Source organism: Girardinichthys multiradiatus, chromosome X, assembly GCF_021462225.1.
Source record: "Girardinichthys multiradiatus isolate DD_20200921_A chromosome X, DD_fGirMul_XY1, whole genome shotgun sequence".
In the NCBI taxonomy this organism is placed as follows: Eukaryota; Metazoa; Chordata; class Actinopteri; order Cyprinodontiformes; family Goodeidae; genus Girardinichthys; species Girardinichthys multiradiatus.
Genome location: NC_061817.1, coordinates 26,532,197 through 26,556,225, shown reverse-complemented (window position 1 = coordinate 26,556,225; position 24,029 = coordinate 26,532,197). Strand labels below are relative to the sequence as shown.

Sequence of the window (24,029 nt, the reverse complement as noted above, 5' to 3'; positions counted from 1 at the left end):
CGGGTCTGGTCTTAAAGGAGAAACAACATCCAAATACAAAACCGGTTAATTTACAATCAAACAAGTCATTCTTTATTTGATATTTCAGAAATTTAAAACGCATTTCCAGGCAGTCAAATGTTGAGATCAACTGTAGACATCACATGTAGGGCTGCAGTATTTAAACATGGTAACTTGGTCCGTTTAATTCACACCAAAAGACGAATGTGAAGATGTGTTTGTAGTCGTGTTCAAACACAAAGAGGGACACTTGAAGCAGAATATGGTCTCAAAAAGACAAAAAACAAACCCAAAAATGACATAAATGACAACATCACAACAGCTTCACTTCAACATTCATCAAAGTGGGGCACATATGTGGCAATAACCCTCAAGTGTTAGATGCATTACAAGTATAACAGTAATGTACAGGCTGTAATGTAGTTACCATGGTCTTGAGTTAAATAAAACATCCAACCCATGTCCCAATACACATTACATTCATACAGTAAGAAACACTAATGCAAATAACCAGAAAGTGCAGGTTTGTTTTTTGTTAATTCATCTATGTGTCCTAATTGAGAATTTCACCCACGCAGTGTTGTACAATACTGTACTTCCTCATAAACAGTGTTGATGTCCTGATTCATCACCAGACTGAGAGCTTTACAGTTTGGCTCCTGCACCAGGCCTTTCTACCTGGATAGTCAAGGCAGCAGCTGCAGGGTCATCAATGAGCCAAAACAGTTCTCCATTGGTTGGGACAACGCGAGCTGCTGGATACGGTGAAACCTTTCCACCCTCCAGAACTTCCTGCAAAAACAATGAGCTCTGAGTTGCAATCCAACAGCATAATTACACAAATAAGTAGAAGAAACTCTTCTTATTTGTTAGTGTGTCAAATGGCTGTGGCCTTTATTACTGCATTGTTTTTAGTCCTTTTTATGTATATAACAAGTAAAAAGGTTTAGCTAAATTTCATTTGTCTTTCCACAAGAGATTGGGTCATTTTTACTGTGGCTTTGTGGATATAGATGGATTTCTATACAGACGTAAAAAAAAGATAAATGCACACTTTTAAATGCTTCTTCCATTATTCCAGAGTCCAATTTCTATGCTCCCTAACAAACTGAAGCCCTTATTTCCAGTTAGCCTCACTGATTAGTGGTTTTCTTAAGGCTACACAGCCGTTTAGTCCATATCCCTTGGGTTCCCTTCGCATTGTGCATGTGGAAATGCTCTTACTTTCACTATTTAACATAGCTCGGAGTTCTACTGTTGTTTTTCTTCAATTTTATTTCATCAAACATTTCAGTGATCGCCGATCACGATCATTCAGGATTTTTTTCCAGTCACATATCTTCCTCGAAGACAATGGGTCCCCACTATCCTTCCAGATTTCAATAATGCGTTGGACAGTTCTTAACCCACTTTTGGTAGTTTCTGCAATCTCCTTAGATGTTTTGACTACTTGATGGATGCCAATGATTTGACCCTTCTGAAAGAGGCTGATATCTTTTCCACGACCATGGGATGTTTCCTTCGACATGGTTGTTTAGGAAATGAGAAGCAACTCATTGCGCCAGTTGGGGTTAACTAACTTGTTGTCAGCTGCCCATGCAGTAATTATCCAATGGGAGGCTTGTACCTATTTGCTTAGTTAAATCCAGGTGACGACGTTTCTTTAGCCAGGCAGTGTAATTGATGTTGAAATGTGCAAATTTCATAATTGTTTCAACCATCACCTTCAAAACAGTAGCTTTGCTTCCACCTGTTGAGATGAAGGCCACACATCGTGCAGAGTTCACCACTGGGAAAGTCATAGTGACGCGCTGTGGTGGAGGTTTGGGAGAATCACTGATAGGAGCCACAATCTTCTTCGTTTCCTGCACATGGGATACAGACAAAGCATATACAGGTCCTTCTCAAAAAATTAGCATATTATGATAAAGTTCATTATTTTCCATAATGTCATGATGAAAATTTAACATTCATATATTTTAGATTCATTGCACACTAACTGAAATATTTCAGGTCTTTTATTGTCTTAATACAGATGATTTTGGCATACAGCTCATGAAAACCCAAAATTCCTATCTCACAAAATTAGCATATTTCATCCGACCAATAAAAGAAAAGTGTTTTTAATACAAAAAATATCAACCTTCAAATAATCATGTACAGTTATGCACTCAATACTTGGTCGGGAATCCTTTGGCAGAAATGACTGCTTCAATGCGGCGTGGCATGGAGGCAATCAGCCTGTGGCACTGCTGAGGTCTTATGGAGGCCCAGGATGCTTCGATAGCGGCCTTTAGCTCATCCAGAGTGTTGGGTCTTGAGTCTCTCAACGTTCTCTTCACAATATCCCACAGATTCTCTATGGGGTTCAGGTCAGGAGAGTTGGCAGGCCAATTGAGCACAGTGATACCATGGTCAGTAAACCATTTACCAGTGGTTTTGGCACTGTGAGCAGGTGCCAGGTTGTGCTGAAAAATTAAATCTTCATCTCCATAAAGCTTTTCAGCAGATGGAAGCATGAAGTGCTCCAAAATCTCCTGATAGCTAGCTGCATTGACCCTGCCCTTGATAAAACACAGTGGACCAACACCAGCAGCTGACACGGCACCCCAGACCATCACTGACTGTGGGTACTTGACACTGGACTTCTGGCATTTTGGCATTTCCTTCTCCCCAGTCTTCCTCCAGACTCTGGCACCTTGATTTCCGAATGACATGCAGAATTTGCTTTCATCTGAAAAAAGTACTTTGGACCACTGAGCAACAGTCCATTGCTGCTTCTCTGTAGCCCAGGTCAGGCGCTTCTGCCGCTGTTTCTGGTTCAAAAGTGGCTTGACCTGGGGAATGCGGCACCTGTAGCCCATTTCCTGCACACGCCTGTGCACGGTGGCTCTGGATGTTTCTACTCCAGACTCAGTCCACTGCTTCCGCAGGTCCCCCAAGGTCTGGAATTGGCCCTTCTCCACAATCTTCCTCAGGGTCCGGTCACCTCTTCTCGTTGTGCAGCGTTTTCTGCCACACTTTTTCCTTCCCACAGACTTCCCACTGAGGTGCCTTGATACAGCACTCTGGGAACAGCCTATTCGTTCAGAAATTTCTTTGTGTGTCTTACCCTCTTGCTTGAGGGTGTCAATAGTGGCCTTCTGGACAGCAGTCAGGTCGGCAGTCTTACCCATGATTGGGGTTTTGAGTGATGAACCAGGCTGGGAGTTTTAAAGGCCTCAGGAATCTTTTTCAGGTGTTTAGAGTTAACTCGTTGATTCAGATGATTAGGTTCATAGCTCGTTTAGAGACACTTTTAATGATATGCTAATTTTGTGAGATAGGAATTTTGGGTTTTCATGAGCTGTATGCCAAAATCATCCAACTATATTTTGGATGTGATTTTTTTATATACTTTATATTTCACAAACCGTTAGATAATAGAAATCAGTGGAGAATATCCATTTAACATTTATGGCTTCCAGTCTTATTCAAAAGAGCATTTATTTTTGCCAAAGTTGGAACTTTCATCAGTGCTAATTAGTAGCTGATCTCAGAGTGGGTTGGGGATGGTTTTTATGATAGAGTCGGTTGAGATAAAAAGTATAATTGCTTGAATTTAACCCCAACCCTGAGATCAACTGGAAGATGGGAACAGTCTTTTACCGCTAGTGGCAAAACTTTTAAATTTTCTTTATGGGGAAAATGTATGGAATAAGTTCTACATATAGCATCAACAGCATATCTGTTAAAAAGATGCTGATGATTGTCAAACACTTTGAATGTTTGTTTAAAGCATACATAAAGCACAGTGCAGAAGAAGAAATAACCAATAAACTTCAGGTCTAAGGAGCCAATCCTTTGAGTGATCAAGACAGGACATGAGAGATGCATCATTTCTTAGTTCAAGCTCTACTTTCGGTTGGGTTTTCAACTAATATATTCTTGGAAAAACTATTGTATGTCTGCAAACTGCACCGAACTGTGTCAGGTACTAGACAAAGAATTACTGGGCTGAAAATAAGAATAAATTCAGGTGATGCTAAAAAAAAACTTTGCAAGAGCTTAATAAGCCCTAGAGAAATGCAGCTTTAAAATCCCATGATTATAAAACAGCCTCACTCCTTGAAAGCAAAATAATAAGAAATGAGACATTATTTGGGATTTTTGCACAGCAGTGCATATCTCATAAACACCAAATACACTGGCCAACAGACATGTTATTACTAAGTAATAAACTGCAGTAACAACCAGCCCTCACCTCCAGAAGGGGATGATCTGGAAAAAGAGAACAAGTGTGTCCATCAGGTCCCATACCCAGCAGTAATAGGTCAAACACAGGAAAGTCTTCACCTGGGAAGGCCTGTGATTTTGAATACAGACAAGTAATGCACCTCAAAGAATACATCAGGTACTAAAATACTAAAGCTTGTGATTGATTTGGACCTCTTTCAGTTTACGCGTGTAATCCTCTGCACACTCAGTCACTGGCAAAGAGGAGTCGATGGTTAAGATTCCACTATCAGGGATGTTGATCTTGGAAAACAACTGACTCTGAAATACAAGAAAAGTATGGCGGCGTTTCATTGAAATGTAATTTACTGCAAAATACTGTCAGAACAATCTATTTAATTCGAAACCAGGAAATTTAACCTTGTAAACCCCATATGTGCTTTCTGGATCACTGAAAGAAACCAGCCGCTCATCGCAGAAGCCAACAACCCACTTGCTGCAGTCCAGCTGGGGCAGAGCAAGCAGCTCTTTGCTGAGCATGGACACAAGGCTTCCTCCTGAGAGACCCAAGGTGAACCTGCCGTGAGAGGTGATGGCCTTCTCAGCCCGGGAGGTCACCAGGTGGGTCAACGCTGGACCCAGCTCTGCTGAGGAGGTAAACACCACAATTCTTCTTCCAGTCATCCCAGCACTGCAAGAACAAGAGATCAAGCTTGCAAATTAAAAGGACGTCAACTACAAAAGTTTTGCAATTGAGTGCAAATGCACATCATGAGCCATTTGTACACATAGACGAACATTTTCTTTTATGATAAAAGCTACAGCTAAAACTGACTAAACATGAAAGGCTACATGTAAATGTAGTAATTTACGTTGTTCTCCTGTGGGTAGAAGTAAAGTAGACAAGAGTACTACTACGCGCCATAGGTTAATAAAAGCGCGTTCGCAAGTATGTAAAAGCAAGTACAAACGTATAAATAATATAGATACAAGTAACTCTGTATACCTTGCACACAAAAATCTAAACAGCAGACGGTCACGCGAAATTTCAGTCGGCAAATGAATAAGTTTCCACGCACTACTTCCTGAAACGACGTTTCATCTGCCAATCGCATCTTTTGCAACACCGCATTGGATTCTGGTCGCTGCAGTCCCCTAAAAAGTAGCGACCAAAATACTCTAATAAGAACCCAAAGTCGACTTTTAGTTAAGTCTTCCCAAAAACAACTAAGGCTATAATCAACCAGGTAATGTATATAAATATTTCAGCTCAATGTTACAGTATTTTTGCACATATGCGATGCTTCCGCCCCACCGCTAGATGGGGTCAAAGTTTGCATTTCAACAACTTGAGTTTTACCCTTAATCATGCCTGCACTGCTCTTCTCGCACCAAAGAGTGTAACTACATTGTGTTGGGATCATCAACAAGTAATCTTGACTGTAGCAACTCGCCTGCGTGAATTTTGCTTCCCTCGGGAGACCAACGAGAAACATGTCGGTAGCCTTCTCCTTCCAGACGCAGCTCGTCTCCATCATGGACGCGCTATCCAAAACAGCTGTGATGGAAATAAGCAAACTGGTGGAAATTGAATCCAAGATGTTGAAAATAGAAATAACAAGAGGGCGAAACGAAATCGCTTCTCTCACAGAGAAGCTGCAGCTGATGGAGAAGTTGCTGTACATGGCACAAGAGCGCAGGCAGGACGCAGCAGCAGCAGCATGCTCAGAGATGAGACAGTCTTCAGAACATAAAACATTTTTGGCTTCAGACAACTCAAAGTAGGCAGATACAGTGTTGTTCTCAACTGCAACTCTTCACGTTTATTGTTTTTGTTGTCTTTGACCTGTGATATTTTATATTTAATTTAAGTGCATTCACTAGTAGTGGGACCTCGTGGGAAAACACAAGATCCTCAACTGAGATGGACAGTTTGCATCAAAGTGAGGAGCACACTTCAACTGAAGTAAGTATCCACATATTATTAGCTCTCAAACCTGTTAGACTTTAAACAATCATTTCAAAGCTTTTTTCCACATATACTGTGACACTTAATCGGTAAAATTCAGCTGAAAAATAAATGTATTAGATAGAAAAATTAAAAGACTTTTACCTCATAAAAACCTGGCATTTAAAGAGAGGTGTGTACACTTTTGAGAACCACTGTGTTATTATGTACCTTTGTCGTCCTGCGTGATAATATCGCTTCGTAACCTAGTGCTATTATTGTTTACATCTATGTAGCTGCCAAACCCACCAAATGAGTTGTCTGAACTAATAGTGGTTAAAGAGGAACCATCAGAGGTGGATAAGAAAAACACTGAACATGGCAGAACAAATGAAACAAGTGAGTTTTATTTGTTTTTATTTGTCCTTTGCTACATTACCTTGGTCATTGGAAGTATTTACATTTTCATTTTCACTGTCAACAGGACGGGATACACTCATAGACATCCAAAAGGCTCCAAATGTGATGCAGCATCCTAAGCCCAGTGCAGGACCCCCGCAGCCTCTTTTCAATAATAGCTTTGTGAATTTAAGCACCCAGCTGCCTCTTGCTGTGTCTAGGAGACCGGAGATGCAGTGGAATCCACAACTAACACCTACATGCACAACCCTGCTGGAGGGGAAACATGTGGCTCAAAATGATGCCTCCCAAAACTTCAGTGCACCCAGGAATGTAAAGCTTCACAGTTTTAGGAACTCATCTGCAAAGAGGTTTGGCTGCATGCAGTGTGGCAAGGGTTTCAGATGCTTCAGCCAGCTTGAAATTCACCAGAGAAGTCACACAGGCGAGAAGCCATTCAGATGTACGCTGTGTGGAAAGCGATATGCCCAGAAAGGCCACCTGTACACACACCAGCGCACACACACTGGAGAAAAGCCCTATCGCTGCACTATTTGTGGAAAGGGTTTTATCCAGAAATGCACCCTTGATATGCATCAGCGCACACACACAGGGGAAAAACCTTTTGTTTGTGTCAGCTGTGGCAAAGGTTTCACAAAGAACTGTAATCTGAAAAAACATCTAACTGTGCATTTAGATCCTGGCCTGAATATTTATGGAGGTGAGTCATTTGGTGGAACAATTATACACGGAACCACATAAAACTCCAGTTACCAACGTTTATTTCCTTTTTTTCCATTCTGGTTTAAACAACTACTGGAAAATAAAGTTCACTTTGCTTAAGATAAGGTGTGTGTCTAATCGTGCATATTTTGAACACATCATAGCTTTCTTTTCAAGGACTCAAGGAGTTCTATTGTCATACCAGCTCACATTTACATGTTAACGTAAAAATTTGGACTCAGGTCCCAGTTAAGAGCCCTAATACTTAAGTAAAAAGAAAAACGTAAGTAAAACATACAAAGCTAAATCTAACAATAAATAGCAATCAGTAAAAATATATGCAACAAAGAGCAAAAAAAGAGAAATATACACAGTTAAATAGTAATACGGAAATTAACTTTGCAAAGTACTAAATATACATGTAAAGCATGAGGTAGTCCTTAATATTGCACCTTTGGTCGGTGAAGTGTTTAGTGCAGGTCAGTGTGTAGTGAGAGAATCTACGGAGTGTGGCTCGAGTTCAGCAGTAAAAAGGCTTGTAAAAAATGTTTTTGTAGTCTCGCAAAATCAGTGCCTCCTGAAAACCTACAAATGTAATCTGGACTACAACTGTGCTTCCAGCAAGGGAGGGTTTCTGTGTAAAATAAAACCTCAGTGCATTCATTCGATACATTATCAAATGCCTGTATCAACTTAAAATAACTCATCATGGGAGAAATGTTACACAGGTTGGTTTGTTAAAATGCTTTATATAAATATAAAACACTCCAGGAACTAGTACGTTGCCTTTACAGCAGCTGAACCAGCAGCAGGTCAGTAGCTTTAATGGTTATTAAACATTGGTTAAAATAAATATTTTAACCAAATATTTTTATTTAGAAGTAAATACTTTTATTTAGAAGTTGTATAACTGCAGGCTGAGGTTCAGCATTATCTAATAAAATATGTGCATATATCATTACTATGTCACATCTGTGGGCTTCCATTAGACTTCAGTAGAACCACACGCTGATACCCCTAATATGTTTTCCCACAAGGCTTTAGAAAGTTTGAGCAGGATCTGGATGTCTACTTTGGAGAAAAAAGCTTATGTTTTACACCCCTACCTCTTATTTTAGACATATGAAGAAACAGAAGAACAGAACACAAGTACTTGGCAGAATATTCTGCAGCTCCTTCATTGTGGCTGTTGGCCTTTCGGCAGCTATTCTAACAAGTTTTTATCTCGTCTTTTTATCTATTTTGAAGAAACCTCAAATTTCTAAACTTTTTATTTTTTTAACTGTGTCCTGTCCGGCAGTGTAGCACACAGAATTGTTGTCTGAGTGCCAAGAAGAAGCCCAACAAATTTACTTTCACAAGTGGAGCATTACAGCTAACGCTTTAAAGCTCTGCTTGATATTCATTAAAGAAACTTCATCAGAAACTGCTTTTGGATTATTTCAATTGTTACGGACACGGAGACAGGAACGAAAACGAAAAACACGCTGCTTACTTTTACACCTGCAGAAACATACATAATAACAGCTTTTTTTACCAAAATGTGCACGGTACTTATGAATGCAAGATGTAATTAGTGGTAAATGCAGCTCAATAGAGAACATTTGTGTATCTGTTAACACCCGAATCTAAACACCTGTGGGTCTGAGTGTGAGTGCGCTTGTGTATACAAAGTTTCTCCATAAAAATATGCAATAGCAAGTGTAAGGAAACCTCAAACTTCTATAACATCACCATTGTCCCATTTTCTTCAAATTATTGATGGCTGTTTTCACTGTGCCAAGGTATATATAAAAAAAAACACTGTGGAATCTGTGAACCTTTCTCTTCATACTAATGTACAATAAGATCCTGTGGAGTTGTGGTCTCCCCTCAGCAAACTATGGCCTTAAGGATGTAACTGAGTAAACATCATTAAGATAATACTTGGACAGTTTAATTTTATGCCTGATTAATCAGATTCTCTGTAATTGATGTTAGGTTAGAATCCAAGATGTTTAAATGCTGTAACTGAATTTAAAGCTCCTTAAACAAATTAATAGTTTAAGGGTGAGAAAACGTATGTGCCTTGTTCATTTATTAATTTTGTTATATGTTGTCTCCCAGTAGCTTTTTTTCCAGTTGAAATTTATATATTATATTAACAATGATCTGTCATCGACATCCCAAAAATATGGTATTTTAAAAGGACTGTTTGGACATTCACTGAATACGTCTATACATATATGGAAAGTCAGAAAAACTATTTTGTTGCCATTCCAAATAATAACCACTAGATGGCAATACTTTAAAAGAATGTCTAGTTTGAAGTCTGACAAAAGATCTAATATTATACATTTTATAATATAGTTTTATAATAAGTTTGTTTCCCTCTTCTTTTAGCATTGTTTTGCAGTAGCCCAACGTTGATTATGTATGTTTATTTTTATTTTTTTTACAAATAAAGAACAGTTATATAGGTTTTATTGTGCGTAGGCTAAGAAGTAATATACAAGGTGTAAAACAGGTGACATTTCGGCTATTTTGGAAAAATAACGATAAATTATGTATAAAGTGTTGATTTCCTAACAGTATATGTGTATATAACAAATGTATTTTTATACATAGGTAAAATTATACTATAAGGTATGTTTTTAGTTATAAGTGTTTTGAAAGACGTTTTGTAGTACTTTTTTTTATCTGTCTCATGTCGATTTTAATCCATATATTATGAACAAACCCCTTATAAATCGAGTCGAGGCAGTAATACACGTTGTTGCCTTTACATACAGTATACATTGTGGTGCGTTCGCCTATAGATTCCCCATAATCCTTTGCGGTACAGCTGTATCGCATATTTTATTATTGAAGCAACATTACTTCGGGGGAAATCGCGTCAAATCCAGAAATACTGAGTTACCTCGGCGAGATGATGTGCGACAACGCTAACAGGAGTTTTCGTACACAGCTTGTCGTGATCCTGGACAGGCTAACAAAGGCGGCTTTGGCTGAGATCAGCAGCCTGGCTGACGAATGCTCCTCCGTCCTTCACACTGAGATATCTCTGCATAAGACGGAGAACGAGGCGCTGAAGAAGAGGTGCTACTCTCTGGAGGTCCAGCTGAGAGCGGCTAGAGGGGGACAGACCTACCCTGCACACACTAGTGTCAGGCAACTTTCAGGTCAGACACCTGAATCAAGGGTTCTGACACAGAGGGTTTTTTTTTTCTGCATAATGTACTCCACAATACTCTCTTTATTGTTGCTCTGTGCTTATCTATCTATCTATCTATCTATCTATCTATCTATCTATCTATCTATCTATCTATCTATCTATCTATCTATCTATCTATCTATCTATCTATCTATCTGTCTATCTGTCTATCTGTCTATCTGTCTGTCTGTCTGTCTGTCTGTCTGTCTATATGCTTATATAGAGAGTTGACAATATTCTTCAAGTTTCATTATAAGTTCTGATTTGTCTTCTAGATCAGCACCAGTCTGCTCCAGCCATTGAAGGAGTATTTGGGAAAGAATGGTGCATGGACCTGTGGAGAGACGAGAAGCTTCACCCTCAAAGAAGACAGCCAATGGAGGCTGCTATGACAAACATAGGAGCAGAGGTCAGCTGCTGTGTTTTATTTATTGCTGTTAAGTCATATGATGGGCTGAATAATGAGCGATGTATTTCTAGCCGTTGCTTTTATCCTGTTGGTAGGCAGCTGACATGATGGGGGGAGAATCTGATCTTATTTTTGTGAAAGAAGAGACATATGACGATCACCCTATTGGTCAACCGATGAGTCATGCTGACAACAGAAAAAGTAAGAGTGAAGTGAGACCTAACGACACAGATTGTTGCAGCCCTAACTGCCTATGATTTAACTGAATTTGTTTATATTCTACAGTTGTTGGGATGTTTGACGATGACAACATGCTTCACAGATCTGTTGATGAATTACAGCTTCACTCAGGGGAACTGAATAATTTCCCCATAATGTCAGAGGGACAATTGTTGCAGCGCACGCAGCCAACCATTGCCGACAGATTAATAGAGGACGCAGCAATGAGCAGTCTGGTGGAAAACACAAATCCTCCTTCGGCCTCTGTGGAACCCTCAGATTACACAAACTGTCTCCAAACGAACACAACCAAACAACTCACCTTTCAGCCCAAACCTGTTAAGCCATCAAAGCGGTTTGATTGTTTATTCTGTGGGAAAATCTTTAACTATTTAAGCAGCTTAAAAGTCCACATTAGACGACACTCTGGCGAAAAGCCTTTCAGCTGCTCTGTGTGCGGGAAGCGATTTGCTCAAAAAACGTACCTGAAACTTCACCAACGAGTGCACTCTGGCGAAAAGCCTTACAGCTGTCCAGACTGTGGCAAAAGTTTTTCCCAGAAAAGCTCTTTGAATATTCATCTTCGAACGCACACGGGTGAAAAGCCTTACAGCTGTGTGGGATGTGGTAAATGTTACGCATATAAATATGGTTTAAATCACCATCAGTGTTTCAACTGGATGGTCAAACCAGAGGTATTTGATACAGGTCCTCTCAGTACCGCTCAGAGTGACTCAACATGTGGCAGTTTATCCTTATTAACCTCCAGCATGGAGGAAAAATACTGATTTGAAACAAAGAGAGATGAATTGTATTATTATTGTATTGTTACCTGTGCTACTGTTAGTCATATTTTTAGCTTTAGCGCAGAGACTAACATAGCAGTTTTTAAACAATAGTCGAGAATATGGGCCCAAGCTAATACACTATTTATTCTTACAGGTCTGAGTCTGACTGATCAGACAGCAAGACATGGAAACATTTAATGTTTAATTTGGTTTTGCATGTTTTTGTTCCTAATATCTCAGGCCACCAAAGGACTGTCCCAAGAAATACCAAATCATTGACTTTTTATGGTCCTGGCCAACTTTTTAAACTACCTCCTTGGAGCAAAAATGTGAAACAAGTTTGTTCCTTTGAAAAGCTCTTTGTCATACAGCATATTTAATTATTTGGCATTAAAATGAGACTGAGGACATTTCTCCTTGAATATAATTACAATTAAAGTGTTTATCTCTTGGTCATTTATTGAAATAAGTTCCACAGGCTATTATTGATAACATTGTCATACAGTTTGAATATTTACTTTTATGGCTCCATTGTGATCATCAATTGAAGACAAATTGTTTTGTCAACATTCAATAAATCTGATTAGATTTTGTCCTGTTTTATTACTATGCCTAATAGAAATTGCTTTCTTTGAATGTAAAGCTTACATGAACTTATTCTGTTCCAGAGATGATTCTAGCAGCTTAGATTCTATTAGTAACTGAAGGTGAGTTTTATGAAATAAAACAAATCAACACATTTGTATCTATGGCTTTGTTTTATTAAACAGAGACAAAACACATAAGAAACGCTGTAAAATAATTTACACAAATGTTTGTTTCAAGCACAATACTATAGATGGACAAAGAGACGTTGCAATCGAGACGTTAATGGCATTTAAACTGGAGTAAAAAGTGTGATATGATGCATACCACGAATGAAGCTAATAAACAGACATTATGTCCATTCATGGAGAGATTTCTGCTGGTGAGTTTTTAGATTGTTTCTGAGTTAACGACCCTCCTCCAACCACCTCACGATTTAAGTGTGCCAATAAATGATGATTGAGGTTCACTTTCTGTGTGAAGGTCTTCCCACATTTCACACACAGGAAAGGTCTCTCACCGGTATGGATGCGTAGATGACATTTTAAGTTGCCTTTTTGGGTGAACCTTTTGCCGCAAAAGCTGCACCTGTAGGGTTTCTCACCTGTATGGACAACATAGTGAATCCTTAGAGCTGATTGGTTGGCAAAGGTCTTGCCGCATAACTCGCACGACTTGCTCATTCTCTGATGAGCAACAGGAGGCACACAGCTGTGGGAGTTTAACTTCTTCCTTTGAGGGAAATGTTGCTTACAGATGCTGCAGAAGTTTGTCTTGTGTGACTTCATGTGGTGTGTCAGCGTGCCTTTGTGAAAGAACGTCCTGTTGCATATTTGACATGTAAATGTGTTGTTTTCTGGAGCTCTGGTGGTTTCTAAACTGACCACATTCAAGGTATTGAGGCCATCTTTACCCAGATTGGGGCAGTTCTCATTGATATTTGTTGGTAATGTCTGCTGTTCGTCATGACTGGGCCCAACCGCAGGGCTCGACGCTGCCTCGATTAGGCTTGCTTGGACAAACTGAACATCATCATCCTCCTCATTGTCCTCCACTTCAATTGGAAAGATATGGGTGCTAAAGATGTCTTCTGTTGTATTATTGATACGCATCAACTGCAGAGTTGTTTCTTCTGTACCTCCTGAAGACACACCCTGGTGTCCATCCTGATCACGTGGGAAGCTGCAAGTACTGACATCGACCGAGTAATCCGCTGACTGCTCATCTGATTCCTCAGCCATGCTTTCTTTATGTTCTGATATACAAAGGCAGGGAGTCAAACTTTCCGAAGGTAGGAAAAAACTGCTTAATCTGCCTCGTTTTTTATTCCCTTCCAATTCCTCACATCTTTCTTACCTTCATTGCATATTGTTTTCTCATCGGAGTTAATGGCAGCGTTTGACATCAACTCCTCTTCTTTGATCTCGTCAACTGTGACTTGCTCCAACAGGGTTGCAGTAGGCTGTTAAAGACAACATTTTGGTTTAATCTAAAGTTTAATGCAGCATTTTTTTTTTATAATGTCTGTGCTTTACCAGCTGTGAATTCAACTGGAAAAGTTGTGCTTATTTAATTCTGATTGTTTATTTGATCATCAGTCAATACAAAATAAAGACAATAACCTTGTAAAATACAGAGAATAATGCAAATGCATATATATATATATATATATATATATATAAAACATGTTAATGAAGCACAAACTGATCAGTTCCCTACATAAAGTGACAATTTTATCAATACTGTAATAATATAAAACATTTCAACCTAGTTTACAGAACAATGCTAACCCGCCCACCACAAGAAACCTGTCACTAGAAGATGAGAAGAATTTTTAAATCAACCAAGTGGTCTGTGAGATATTTTCTTGTCAGTAACGATATATAAAAAGCTGATTTGATATGTTTATTAAGTCCATGCAAGGTCCAGTTTCCATCAAACATTGGAATTTTACTCGTACTGGTTCACTATGTTTGTATTAAAGACTAACGTAAGCAGAATTTTGTCTTTTTGTTTTCAGGCAGAATGTATCCTTTCGCTCTTTATTTGGTTCAAATAATGTGCAGTAAAAAATGTTACCCATTGGCTGAATAGAGGGACTATTACAAGTCAACAACCAACATTTATTCTAACCTCTAAAATGGTACAACATTCATCTAGGACCCTTTGTTGAATATTTTATGATATATCTTTTAAAAGATCTTGAAATTAAGTCTTTTTTTAGCCTCAACTTTCAGAGGGTTTCAATGTAAACTGAGAGACATAAATTACACATGGATTTCAGCTCTTAAAATGATGTCGCTTTCTGAATTTTTAACCTGCAGACACAATTTCTATATACCTTGAAGGTTGTTTTTTTATTTCTTTATCGGTGGAAAACCAATGCTGGTTTTGACGTACAACTCTTAAGAAAATCTGGTAAAAATCTCTACAATGAGACCAAGTTTTTCTGTGAAAGAATGCACTGCTTTAACTGAATATATGTATAAATGAGGTAATTCTACTTCATTTAAATAAAAATAAATATGTAAAATATGTTCTTTGTAACTTTTAAATGGCTGTTTCGGACACTACAATTTAAAAACTGTTGGTATAAAAAGCTTATAGACATATTATAGACTTATTTGTATAATTTACATACATGACATGGGGTTCTCATGTGTGCTACTGCAGCAATAGTCAATGATCATGGAAAACTGTTTATATACACTGCTTATTTAAAATGTTATCATTAGCTGCTGTAATATATATTTATTTGTAAGCACTACTGTCTTTATTATAACATGCATAATGTCTTTTTGTAACTTATTCTCACCTTATCAGGAGACCCTGGTGAGTATATGCATCTCTGGAGTTTGCTTGGGTCTCTGTCCTTCCACAGATTTATACACCAGTCTTTTCCAAATATCCCCTCTATAGTGGGAGGGCAGGTCTCTAAGAAAATAAAATAAAAGCAGCAAAGACAAGTAGAGTAAATCAAGGCTGATCACCTCTGCTCACACTGAGCTACTGTTTTGTTTGTGACAGCTACCATCACGATGTTCCTCGTCTCTGCAGGAGACAGTTTGCACACCTACGCTGCAATAACTTCTACTTTTCTTGGGGGTGTCTCCTCTCACATATGTCAGTTCACACTCCAGACTGTTCACTTTCTCTGCCAGGGCTGAATTGGCAAACAGAAGCCGGGACAGCTCCGATCGCAGCTCGGCTGTGTCCTGGTCCACCAGCTTGCAGACCTGGCTAAATGTAGACTTGGCCATGGTCTCTATGATGGAGGAGAGTTGGGAGTGAATAGAGAGGCGCCTCGCCATGGTACCAAGATTTTCCGGTGATATAACGGACTTGTGATTCACGTTTGAACTGGAAAAACGTGTAAAATAAAAAAAATATATATATATATCTGCCTCGCATGTAGCCAGTGGAGCTAATTTGAGGTAACGTTGCTCAAAAAGCGGAACCCAAATAAAAGTTGCATACGTGACGTAGTTTCCGGCGGATGTAACTGGTCAGCTGAGTTACATTAAGGCGCTTCCTTGTTATCGAATGAAACCTCAAACGGTAGGTTTTTTTTTCCCCTGCTGATCTAAATGCGAACCGCTTTCTCGTCCGTCAGCGCTTTCTTCAGCAGACGTGATTCGGGTCAGTTTCATCCGCCAACATGAACACGGAGAAGGACTTTTCACCGCTGACGCCCAACATTGTGAGGGCTCTGAATGATAAACTCTACGAGAAAAGGAAAGTCGCGGCTCTGGAAATAGAGAAGCTGGTGCGAGAGTTTGTGGCCCAGAACAACTCCACTCAAATCAGACATGTGATCCAGATTCTGGCATCGGAGTTTGCTCTCTCTCAACACCCGCACAGTCGCAAAGGGGGTCTGATCGGACTGGCAGCTTGCTCCATCGCCCTGGGGAAGGACTCAGGACTGTATCTGAAGGAGCTCATTGAGCCCGTACTCACATGTTTCAATGACTCAGACAGCCGCTTGCGCTACTATGCCTGTGAGGCCCTGTATAACATAGTGAAGGTGGCCAGGGGAGCAGTGCTGCCTCACTTCAATCTACTTTTTGATGGTCTCAGCAAGCTTGCAGCAGATCCTGACCCTAATGTGAAGAGTGGATCTGAACTCCTGGACCGGCTGCTGAAAGACATAGTAACAGAGAGCAACACCTTTGACCTGGTGGCATTTGTCCCCCTGTTGAGGGAGAGAATCTATTCGAATAATCAGTATGCCAGGCAATTTATCATTTCTTGGATCCATGTCCTGGAGTCTGTGCCAGATATCCACCTGTTAGACTATCTCCCTGAGATCCTAGATGGTCTCTTTCAGATCCTGGGTGATAACAGCAAGGAGATCCGCAGGACCTGTGAGGTGGTGCTTGGAGAGTTTCTAAAGGAGATTAAGAAGACCCCTTCGAGTGTGAAATTTGCTGAGATGGCCAACATTCTTGTTATTCACTGCCAAGTTGCTGATGAAACCAAACTCACGAATGACCTGATCCAGCTGACAGCGATGACCTGGATGAGGGAGTTCATCCAGCTCGCGGGAAGGGTGGTGCTCCCTTATTCCTCGGGGATTCTCACTGCAGTGCTCCCATGCCTTTCCTATGATGACAGGAAGAAAAATACCAAAGAAGCAGCCAGTGCCTGTAATCACAGTCTGATGAAACTGGTAACTCTTGAAGACGATGAAGATATTAAGGAAGAAAGAAACGGAAGCACGGGATCACCTTCTGCAGGAGAAGGCCAGCCCAAAATGGAAGGAGACAGCAACGATATGCTGAATGCATCCCAAGAATCTGTCGGTTTGAGCAATATCAGTTTCTTTACGCCAGCAAGTTCTGATAGGCCTCAGGTAACTCTGGACCTCGATGGCATTGTTCAGGTGTTGGACCGCCACCTCCATGACTCCTCCACTGGCATGATGACCCGCATAGCTGTCCTCAAATGGCTTTATCACCTGTACATTAAGACTCCACGCAAAATGTTTCGCCACACAGACAGCCTTTTCCCTATTCTGCTTAAAACACTCTCTGATGAGTCTGATGAAGTCATCCTAAAAGATCTAGAGGTGTTGGCTGAGATAGCATCATCTCCTGCTGGCCAAACAGACCAGGCCTCCTCCTGTGACATCATTGAGAACAAACTGGTGCTCAAGGTGCAAGAGGGTCCCAAACCCGGACAGCAGTCCAGCACAGGCCCCAAAACGATGGATTCCTCCCCCTCCACTCCGAGTATGAACTCATATTTTTACAAGTTCATGATCAATTTGCTGAAGCGTTTCAGTATGGAGAGGAAGCTTCTGGAGAACAGAGGAGCTTTCATCATCAGACAGCTTTGTCTATTGCTTCATGCAGAGAACATCTTCCACTCTATGGCTGACATCTTGCTAAAAGAGGAGGACCTTAAATTTGCCTCCACCATGGTTCAGACCCTCAACACCATTCTGCTCACCTCTGCTGAGCTTTTCCAGTTACGCAACCAGCTAAAAGACCTGCACACCCAGGAAAGCTGTGCTTTGTTTTGCTGCCTGTATCGTTCCTGGTGCCACAACCCTGTGGCCACCGTGTCACTTTGTTTCCTCACACAGAACTACAAGCATGCGTACGATCTCATCCAGAAGTTCGGAAATCTGGAAGTGACAGTAGACTTCTTGATGGAGGTTGACAAGCTGGTGCAGCTCATTGAAAGCCCAATTTTTACCTATCTGCGCCTGCAGCTCCTAGATGTGGAGAACAACCCATACCTGATTAAGGCATTGTATGGACTGCTGATGCTGCTGCCTCAGAGTCAGGCATTCCAGCTGCTCTCCCATCGGTTGAAGTGTGTTCCCAACCCAGAGCTTATGAGAACTGTGGATGAATCCAAGTATATGGACTCTAAAAAGCAAGCAGTCTGCAAGCGCTCCTCTCACATTCAGGTGGATTACAACGAGCTGCTGCAGCATTTTGACACAGTGCAGAGTAAACACCTGGAGGTCCGACACCAGCGCTCTGCACGTGCATCGGATCACCACGACAGGAAGCTGATGTGAAATGAATAAGTTATGATTATTGAAAACAGAGTATGATGTGTAGTAATACAGAAATAAAATACTGAAGAAAATAATTATTAAAGCCAAAAAGTGTTAGGTATATATAATTATTTGTTGGAGAAACACTGGATACTGCACTGTCAAATCCGCTGTGTGTATTTTGGCATTCCTTGTCTTTATGATGTGTAACATAAAAAAAAAAAAAAATGGAAAAGTATAAATCTCACCATGTAAAAAGACAAACTAAACCTACTTCCAAATAACTTTTATTAGAAAGACCGTATAACGAATAGTTAAATAGCTTGTCATTAAAGTTCTGTGCTAGTCATGTGTTTTCTTAATATGTCCTATTCTGCAGCACGATCAAGCATGTGTTCAAGGTTGCCTTAATCATGTCTGCCAGAAAAGGAATCTCACGGGTTGACTCCGATCAGTTGAGATTGAAATCTGTTGATGACCGTGAACTCTGACATACTCCGAGTAAATCCATGTTACTACAAGTTTTTACATAGCAGAACTTCAACTTTTATTTCTTGCTTATATATTGACTTTTTTTGTATGTAAAGATCCTTTATTCGTTGTGATGTTTCACTGCAGTCATTCTATGCGAAAATAAATAAAGTCCATGTAATTAAACTTTTTTTCTTGTGGTTATCTTTTGCACTACTCTGATGATTAGAGTAACCAGATGAAAGTGTTTATGAAAAGTAAACAAGGCTGCAAGTTCCCCATTGTCAAATAATTTGTAACTTAGTGGAATTCATGTTATTCACCTTCCATTCTACCACCCTATTGTCATAAGATAATTATACATAAAGCTAAAAATGTTTTTTTTTTAACTAAAGCTTTAGTGCCTTTTAAAATTTGGTTTGCTAATAGAGATAGCAACTTTGAATAAAACAGTGTTTAAAATATCCTCATTCATGCAACAAAGTATGTCCCTAAACTGACTTTGATTTACTAGACATAAAATAAAATTTTGTAAAAGAACATGCTGTATGTTGGTGTGTTTACTAACAGAAAAAAAGGTTGGACTTTTCAGTTTTTAGCATTCCATATGGAAAGAAATCATATTTTTTAGTTTTGGACTGGATCATCAATTAAAGCCGATCAAGGAAAAAATTGGCAGATTTTGATCATCGGCTTATTGACACATCCAGTTCCCTGCCAGGATGAACTGAATTAAGCCTTAAATTGACTGTGTAGTCCTAAACTAACTTAAAACATCAAAATTGTACATTTCAAGATTAATATTCTTAAAAATCAAGTGTAGATGGTATTATAGAGCCTGAACATATTTTTTTCTTCCTTGTTTATCTATGTTTTTTCACTTTATGTCTTTTTCCAACTTTGCCTAACTGGAATTGCTGCTGAAATATTTCCTTACATGTGCTTGGTGATTTATGGTGAAACCAGAGTGCTTGACTCTCTCCCTCCCCCTCTTCTCTGCAGCAAGACTAAGTTGAACACTAAACTACATGCTAAGAAGAAAATAGGTCTTCCTGCCTTGTTAGATACCCATGACTGCACCAACTGTCACAGATGGAGGCTGACATTGCTTGTCAGGTTATGGATGTGTCTTGCTGCGCGGTGTGCAGAGAAACCTTCCTGACTCCTGTGGTTCTGAGCTGTATTGGCTGCGATAGTAGTTTTTGTAATTTTTGTTTGGTACAGTTCTGGACACAGCTTGGTGCCAAAGAGTGTCCCCTCTGCTTTAAAGATAGTCTTGGACTGCCACATAAATCATGTAAAACACATGGCGAGAGAATGATTCTATTCTGTGTGGCTGATTTGGAGCCAGTATGCTGTGTTTGCAGCAGATCAGGCCAGCATATGAACCATAGAGTGTATCCCATAAAGGAGGCCTTCAGGGACCATAAGGTAAGTGGAACACAAATAGCAGTCCTTTTGCAAACCAAACAGATTATGTTCATTTTTTTTCTTTTAAGCAGTACTTTAAAATTAAATTTGTTATTGCAATTAATCAGTCACTCCATTTACACATAGAAAAAACAGGCAAAATGTGTTTAAGACAGTCTTCATGTTTGTTATTTTCTTCAGAGACATTGCATCTAAGATAAGAATAAAATAACTTTTTTTTAAGTCTATGAATCAATAATCAGGTTTTTTGAACACATTTTTTATTTCAAATTGTCCCACTTTGAACATTTCAGACTGAATCTTTTGGATTTTGTTTGGGCATTTGGAGAAACACACACATGGGTTAAAACAGCACTGACTTTAACAGTGTTTTCCTATGGCAGGAGTGTGTTCCCTGGGTGTTTGCGCCATCGGCACAACCTATTTTTGTGCAGCATTCCAGTAAGCTAACTTGACCAACCAAATACAGGGTTGCAAAGCAAACAAGGTCAGGTTACCTTTAAATGCTTTCGAGATTAACAAATTAATATTTAGGATGACTGCTGCTGTCTGTCACTTGACTTTTATGTTTTTCTCATTTAAACGTGTGATAGTTTAGATCAACACCCCATCAACAATTAAATAAAATAGCTCGAATCAAACCTGTTAGGGATAAAATCCAGATACTGTGTCTCTTTTCTATTTATATCCTCTACCTTGCTCTTGATTTGATAGTTTTTCTTCTTTCATTACACTCACTGGTTCATTTAACAACCCTATCAAATAGCAAAGGGTCATCATAACATAACTGTAATTCAAGAACCAGTGTGAGCAAATATTCCAGCAACATCTTGCTTTTTTCTGTTATGCACCACTTTATATCAATTGCACTGATCTGTAGATTCAATCTTTTAAATGTAAAGACAGTTTTTTATTTTTATTTTAGAGAGGTGTTTATTGGTGAAAGGGCAATGATCCCTGGCATTACTTCGTGTGGCATTACACTGGACATGTATTTGAGATCTGAAGCATTAACAGTTATTCATGAGGTTAACGTTGTAGCTTGATGTGGGAGGGGCATTAGAGCCTGCCTTACCATCAAAGCCCTGGGAGAAAGAATGGCCACCAGACATGCTCATTCTGAAGATGACCTTTCCTGCCCAATTTGTGGACATATTCTGAGACAGCCAGTGGTCTTAACCTGCAGGCACAGATTCTGTAAGGCCTGTCTACAAGACAGCTGGGACACACAAGACCACAAAGATTTCCACTGCTGCCCTCTGTGCTGGCGTCGTTCTTCAATGGATCAAATTGTGATAAACACTGTGCTAGAGAGGACCTGTGAATCCTTCAAAGATGACAGAAGCAGGAATGACCTAAAATCTTGTAAAGAGCATGGAGAATACTTCACACTCTTCTGTTTGGAGGATTTGGAACCCATTTGTGGTCTTTGTGGCAAAGCAGCTGCACACAAGGGGCACAGACTCTATCCCATTGCAGAAGGTGCCCATGACTGTAAGGTAGGCAGTATTGTCACAGGGCTGGTCAAAGCATTTATTCACAAGTAGACAGCAGCATATACTTCACATGATGTACTTCTGTGCTATGTTTAAATATAACCTATTAACCTGCTAGTTTTCCCTTCTTTTGATGCCAGTGATGACAGCAGAAATAGATTCTGACAAAATGTTTGCTGCATTGTTTGAATATTAAATGCAATCAAGGTGGACTTTAGCAAAGAAAACATAGTATTTAAAGTTTTTTTATTTTGTGAAGTCTACCATCACTGGGAAATATGTTGCATTTTGATAGTTTTCCAACAAAGTACATAAACGTTCTAATAATAGAATGATATATTTGGTTTCATGTTGCTATTCAGGCCCAGAAAGATCTGAAACTTGACTACCACAAGTTTAAGTGACACTGCATTCATTCAAATCCTGTCCTTGCCTACCTTCCCTGAAGGCTACTAAAAACCTAACACTAAATCATTTTTTGTTGTGCTGTAAAATATCTTTAGTCTATACATAACCCTAGTTTTGCTGATGTTACCAGCTCAATAGATCTTCCCCTTTGATGCTACTGTATTGTTAAGCTTTCCATTTAGATGGAATGCTGCTATGGAAAAGTATGTGGCAGCTGAAAGCACTGTCCTGACAGCTTGGCCACCTGCCAGACTGACCTTGTAGAAGAGTTGATGCCCTGCCACTGACATTTCAGGAGGAGCTGAAGAGTGCACTTCTGCCCTTGAAAGAGAAGCTACAGCTGTACAAGAACGCAACAATAGCATGTGAGGAAATGGCTGAACATGTAAAGGTATGGTCAGTTTTCAGTGTCGGAAGATGTTGGAAGCTAATGTATGGAGACGATGATAACCCACTGAACATGTCCCTTTCCAGAACCAAGCTAAACACACTGAAGCACAGATCAAAGAGGAATTTGAAGCTCTTCACAGTTTCCTCAAAGAGCAGGAGGCTGCTAGACTTCTGGATTTAAAGGCTGAGCAGGATCAGAAGAATCTAATGATTGATCAAAAGATTGAGGAGATGAGCAATGAAATGGCATCTCTTTCTAACATTATCAGAATAGCGGAACAAGAAATGAAAAGTCAAGATATCTCATTTCTAAAGGTTAGACATTTATGACCTGATTTCATGCAGATTTGAATGTGAATTCTTATGCACGTCAAAAGCTGAATGTATCCAATTTTATTTTCAGAATTACAAAGAGACAATCAGAAGGTATGTTTTTTTTTAAATGTGCTTAGTTAAACTTGTTTTAAAGATAACTGTACAGAAATAAATACCAAATTAACGTCTGCAGTCTATTTTCAGAACGTGGAAAACTTCTCCTGGTCCACACATGATGTCTGGAGCTCTAATTGATGTGGCCAAGCACTTGGGCTCTCTGAAATACAAAGTGTGGGAGAAGATGAAAAAAATTGTTAAATATTGTAAGTTTAATATGCAATACTTCAGGATGCTAGGGTTCATTCATGACATTAGTAACTCTTACTTTCTCATTCAAGCTCCAGTGATTCTGGATCCCAACACAGCAGCAAGCTGTTTCATCCTCTCTGAAGATCTCACAGTTGTGCAGAACTCTACCCAGATCTTCAAGCTGCCAGACAACCCGGAGCGCTTTGATATTAGTGCAGAGATGCTTGCTGCTGAAGGCTACGCTTCTGGGCGTCACAGCTGGGACGTGGAGGTGAACGACAACACCTACTGGGTTTTAGGAATAGCCAGCGAGTCGATCAACAGAAAGGGTAAACATGTGCTGACACCAGCAGAGGGATTCTGGACTATAAGATATCGGAATGGAGAGCACAAAGCATGTACAGCACCCTGGGAGCCACTCAACATGTCTAAGAAGCCACATGTGATAAGAATGGTTTTGGACATGGACAGAGGAAGGGTGACATTTTATGACCCCAGAGAGAGAACACCCCTCTACACCTTCACAAATATCATCACACCCAGAGCCTTTCCTTATTTTTGTACTGCCTGTAAAGAGCATCCAGTGAAAATCCTACCAGAAAGAATAACTTTGTCAACGGAGCAATAACTCATCTTGAAGACAGTGTTCAAACTAATTTTCCATATAAAATTCTATCAAATGCTACCTTACATCTGAAAAGAGTTTATTTGATTTCTTTT

At 39.7% G+C, this 24,029-nt stretch overlaps 5 protein-coding genes across 6 annotated transcripts; 3 read left to right on the top strand and 2 right to left on the bottom strand.

The window, feature by feature from the left end:
- Positions 1-45: 45 nt before the first annotated feature.
- LOC124862905 (6-phosphogluconolactonase-like) lies at positions 46-5,357 on the bottom strand. Its single transcript, XM_047357106.1, has 6 exons — positions 5,222-5,357; positions 4,636-4,906; positions 4,429-4,536; positions 4,244-4,345; positions 1,725-1,865; positions 46-792 (listed from the first exon to the last, which is right to left on the bottom strand). The coding sequence occupies exons 2-6, from the start codon at positions 4,897-4,899 to the stop codon at positions 646-648; spliced, it is 762 nt and encodes a 253-aa protein (XP_047213062.1). The 5' UTR covers positions 4,900-4,906; positions 5,222-5,357; the 3' UTR covers positions 46-645.
- A 192-nt stretch (positions 5,358-5,549) lies between these two features.
- LOC124863139 (gastrula zinc finger protein xFG20-1-like) lies at positions 5,550-12,487 on the top strand. The gene is made up of 8 exons (XM_047357384.1): positions 5,550-5,996; positions 6,088-6,181; positions 6,460-6,562; positions 6,648-7,320; positions 10,253-10,446; positions 10,754-10,887; positions 10,983-11,088; positions 11,173-12,487. Exons 1-8 carry the CDS (start codon positions 5,710-5,712, stop codon positions 11,892-11,894), a joined length of 2,313 nt encoding a protein of 770 aa, XP_047213340.1. The 5' UTR covers positions 5,550-5,709; the 3' UTR covers positions 11,895-12,487.
- A 143-nt stretch (positions 12,488-12,630) lies between these two features.
- LOC124862890 (gastrula zinc finger protein xFG20-1-like) lies at positions 12,631-15,936 on the bottom strand. The gene is made up of 4 exons (XM_047357081.1): positions 15,511-15,936; positions 15,295-15,413; positions 13,836-13,941; positions 12,631-13,734 (listed from the first exon to the last, which is right to left on the bottom strand). Exons 1-4 carry the CDS (start codon positions 15,788-15,790, stop codon positions 12,842-12,844), a joined length of 1,398 nt encoding a protein of 465 aa, XP_047213037.1. The 5' UTR covers positions 15,791-15,936; the 3' UTR covers positions 12,631-12,841.
- A 56-nt stretch (positions 15,937-15,992) lies between these two features.
- LOC124862882 (protein VAC14 homolog) lies at positions 15,993-18,836 on the top strand. Its single transcript, XM_047357074.1, has one exon. The coding sequence runs from the start codon at positions 16,138-16,140 to the stop codon at positions 18,508-18,510; it is 2,373 nt and encodes a 790-aa protein (XP_047213030.1). The 5' UTR covers positions 15,993-16,137; the 3' UTR covers positions 18,511-18,836.
- A 1,148-nt stretch (positions 18,837-19,984) lies between these two features.
- Positions 19,985-23,994, top strand: LOC124862889 (zinc-binding protein A33-like). 2 transcript variants are annotated; one of them, XM_047357080.1, is made up of 6 exons: positions 19,985-20,391; positions 22,591-22,686; positions 22,770-23,000; positions 23,089-23,111; positions 23,205-23,323; positions 23,399-23,994. In XM_047357080.1, exons 1-6 carry the CDS (start codon positions 20,053-20,055, stop codon positions 23,935-23,937), a joined length of 1,347 nt encoding a protein of 448 aa, XP_047213036.1. In that variant the 5' UTR covers positions 19,985-20,052; the 3' UTR covers positions 23,938-23,994. The 2 variants fall into 2 exon arrangements, with proteins under 2 accessions (XP_047213036.1, XP_047213035.1); XM_047357079.1 differs by lacking the exon at positions 19,985-20,391 and adding an exon at positions 20,416-21,890.
- Positions 23,995-24,029: the final 35 nt, after the last annotated feature.

Excerpts from the sequence above, each read along its gene's own strand:
- LOC124862889 (XM_047357079.1), top strand. The coding sequence starts at position 21,489 with ATGGCCACCAGACATGCTCATTCTGAAGATGACCTTTCCTGCCCAATT. Across the intron at positions 21,891-22,590 it reads AAGGTGCCCATGACTGTAAG|GAGGAGCTGAAGAGTGCACT; the intron begins GTAGGCAGTATT and ends CTGACATTTCAG. Across the intron at positions 23,112-23,204 it reads TACAAAGAGACAATCAGAAG|AACGTGGAAAACTTCTCCTG; the intron begins GTATGTTTTTTT and ends GTCTATTTTCAG.
- LOC124862882 (XM_047357074.1), top strand. The coding sequence starts at position 16,138 with ATGAACACGGAGAAGGACTTTTCACCGCTGACGCCCAACATTGTGAGG.
- LOC124863139 (XM_047357384.1), top strand. The coding sequence starts at position 5,710 with ATGTCGGTAGCCTTCTCCTTCCAGACGCAGCTCGTCTCCATCATGGAC. Across the intron at positions 6,563-6,647 it reads TGGCAGAACAAATGAAACAA|GACGGGATACACTCATAGAC; the intron begins GTGAGTTTTATT and ends CACTGTCAACAG. Across the intron at positions 11,089-11,172 it reads TCATGCTGACAACAGAAAAA|TTGTTGGGATGTTTGACGAT; the intron begins GTAAGAGTGAAG and ends TATATTCTACAG.
- LOC124862905 (XM_047357106.1), bottom strand. The coding sequence starts at position 4,899 with ATGACTGGAAGAAGAATTGTGGTGTTTACCTCCTCAGCAGAGCTGGGT. Across the intron at positions 4,346-4,428 it reads ACACGCGTAAACTGAAAGAG|GCCTTCCCAGGTGAAGACTT; the intron begins GTCCAAATCAAT and ends TCAAAATCACAG. Across the intron at positions 793-1,724 it reads GCAAAGCTACTGTTTTGAAG|GAAGTTCTGGAGGGTGGAAA; the intron begins GTGATGGTTGAA and ends TTGTTTTTGCAG.
- LOC124862890 (XM_047357081.1), bottom strand. The coding sequence starts at position 15,790 with ATGGCGAGGCGCCTCTCTATTCACTCCCAACTCTCCTCCATCATAGAG. Across the intron at positions 13,942-15,294 it reads CACCAGGGTCTCCTGATAAG|CCTACTGCAACCCTGTTGGA; the intron begins GTGAGAATAAGT and ends TGTCTTTAACAG. Across the intron at positions 13,735-13,835 it reads GAAAACAATATGCAATGAAG|AACATAAAGAAAGCATGGCT; the intron begins GTAAGAAAGATG and ends TTTGTATATCAG.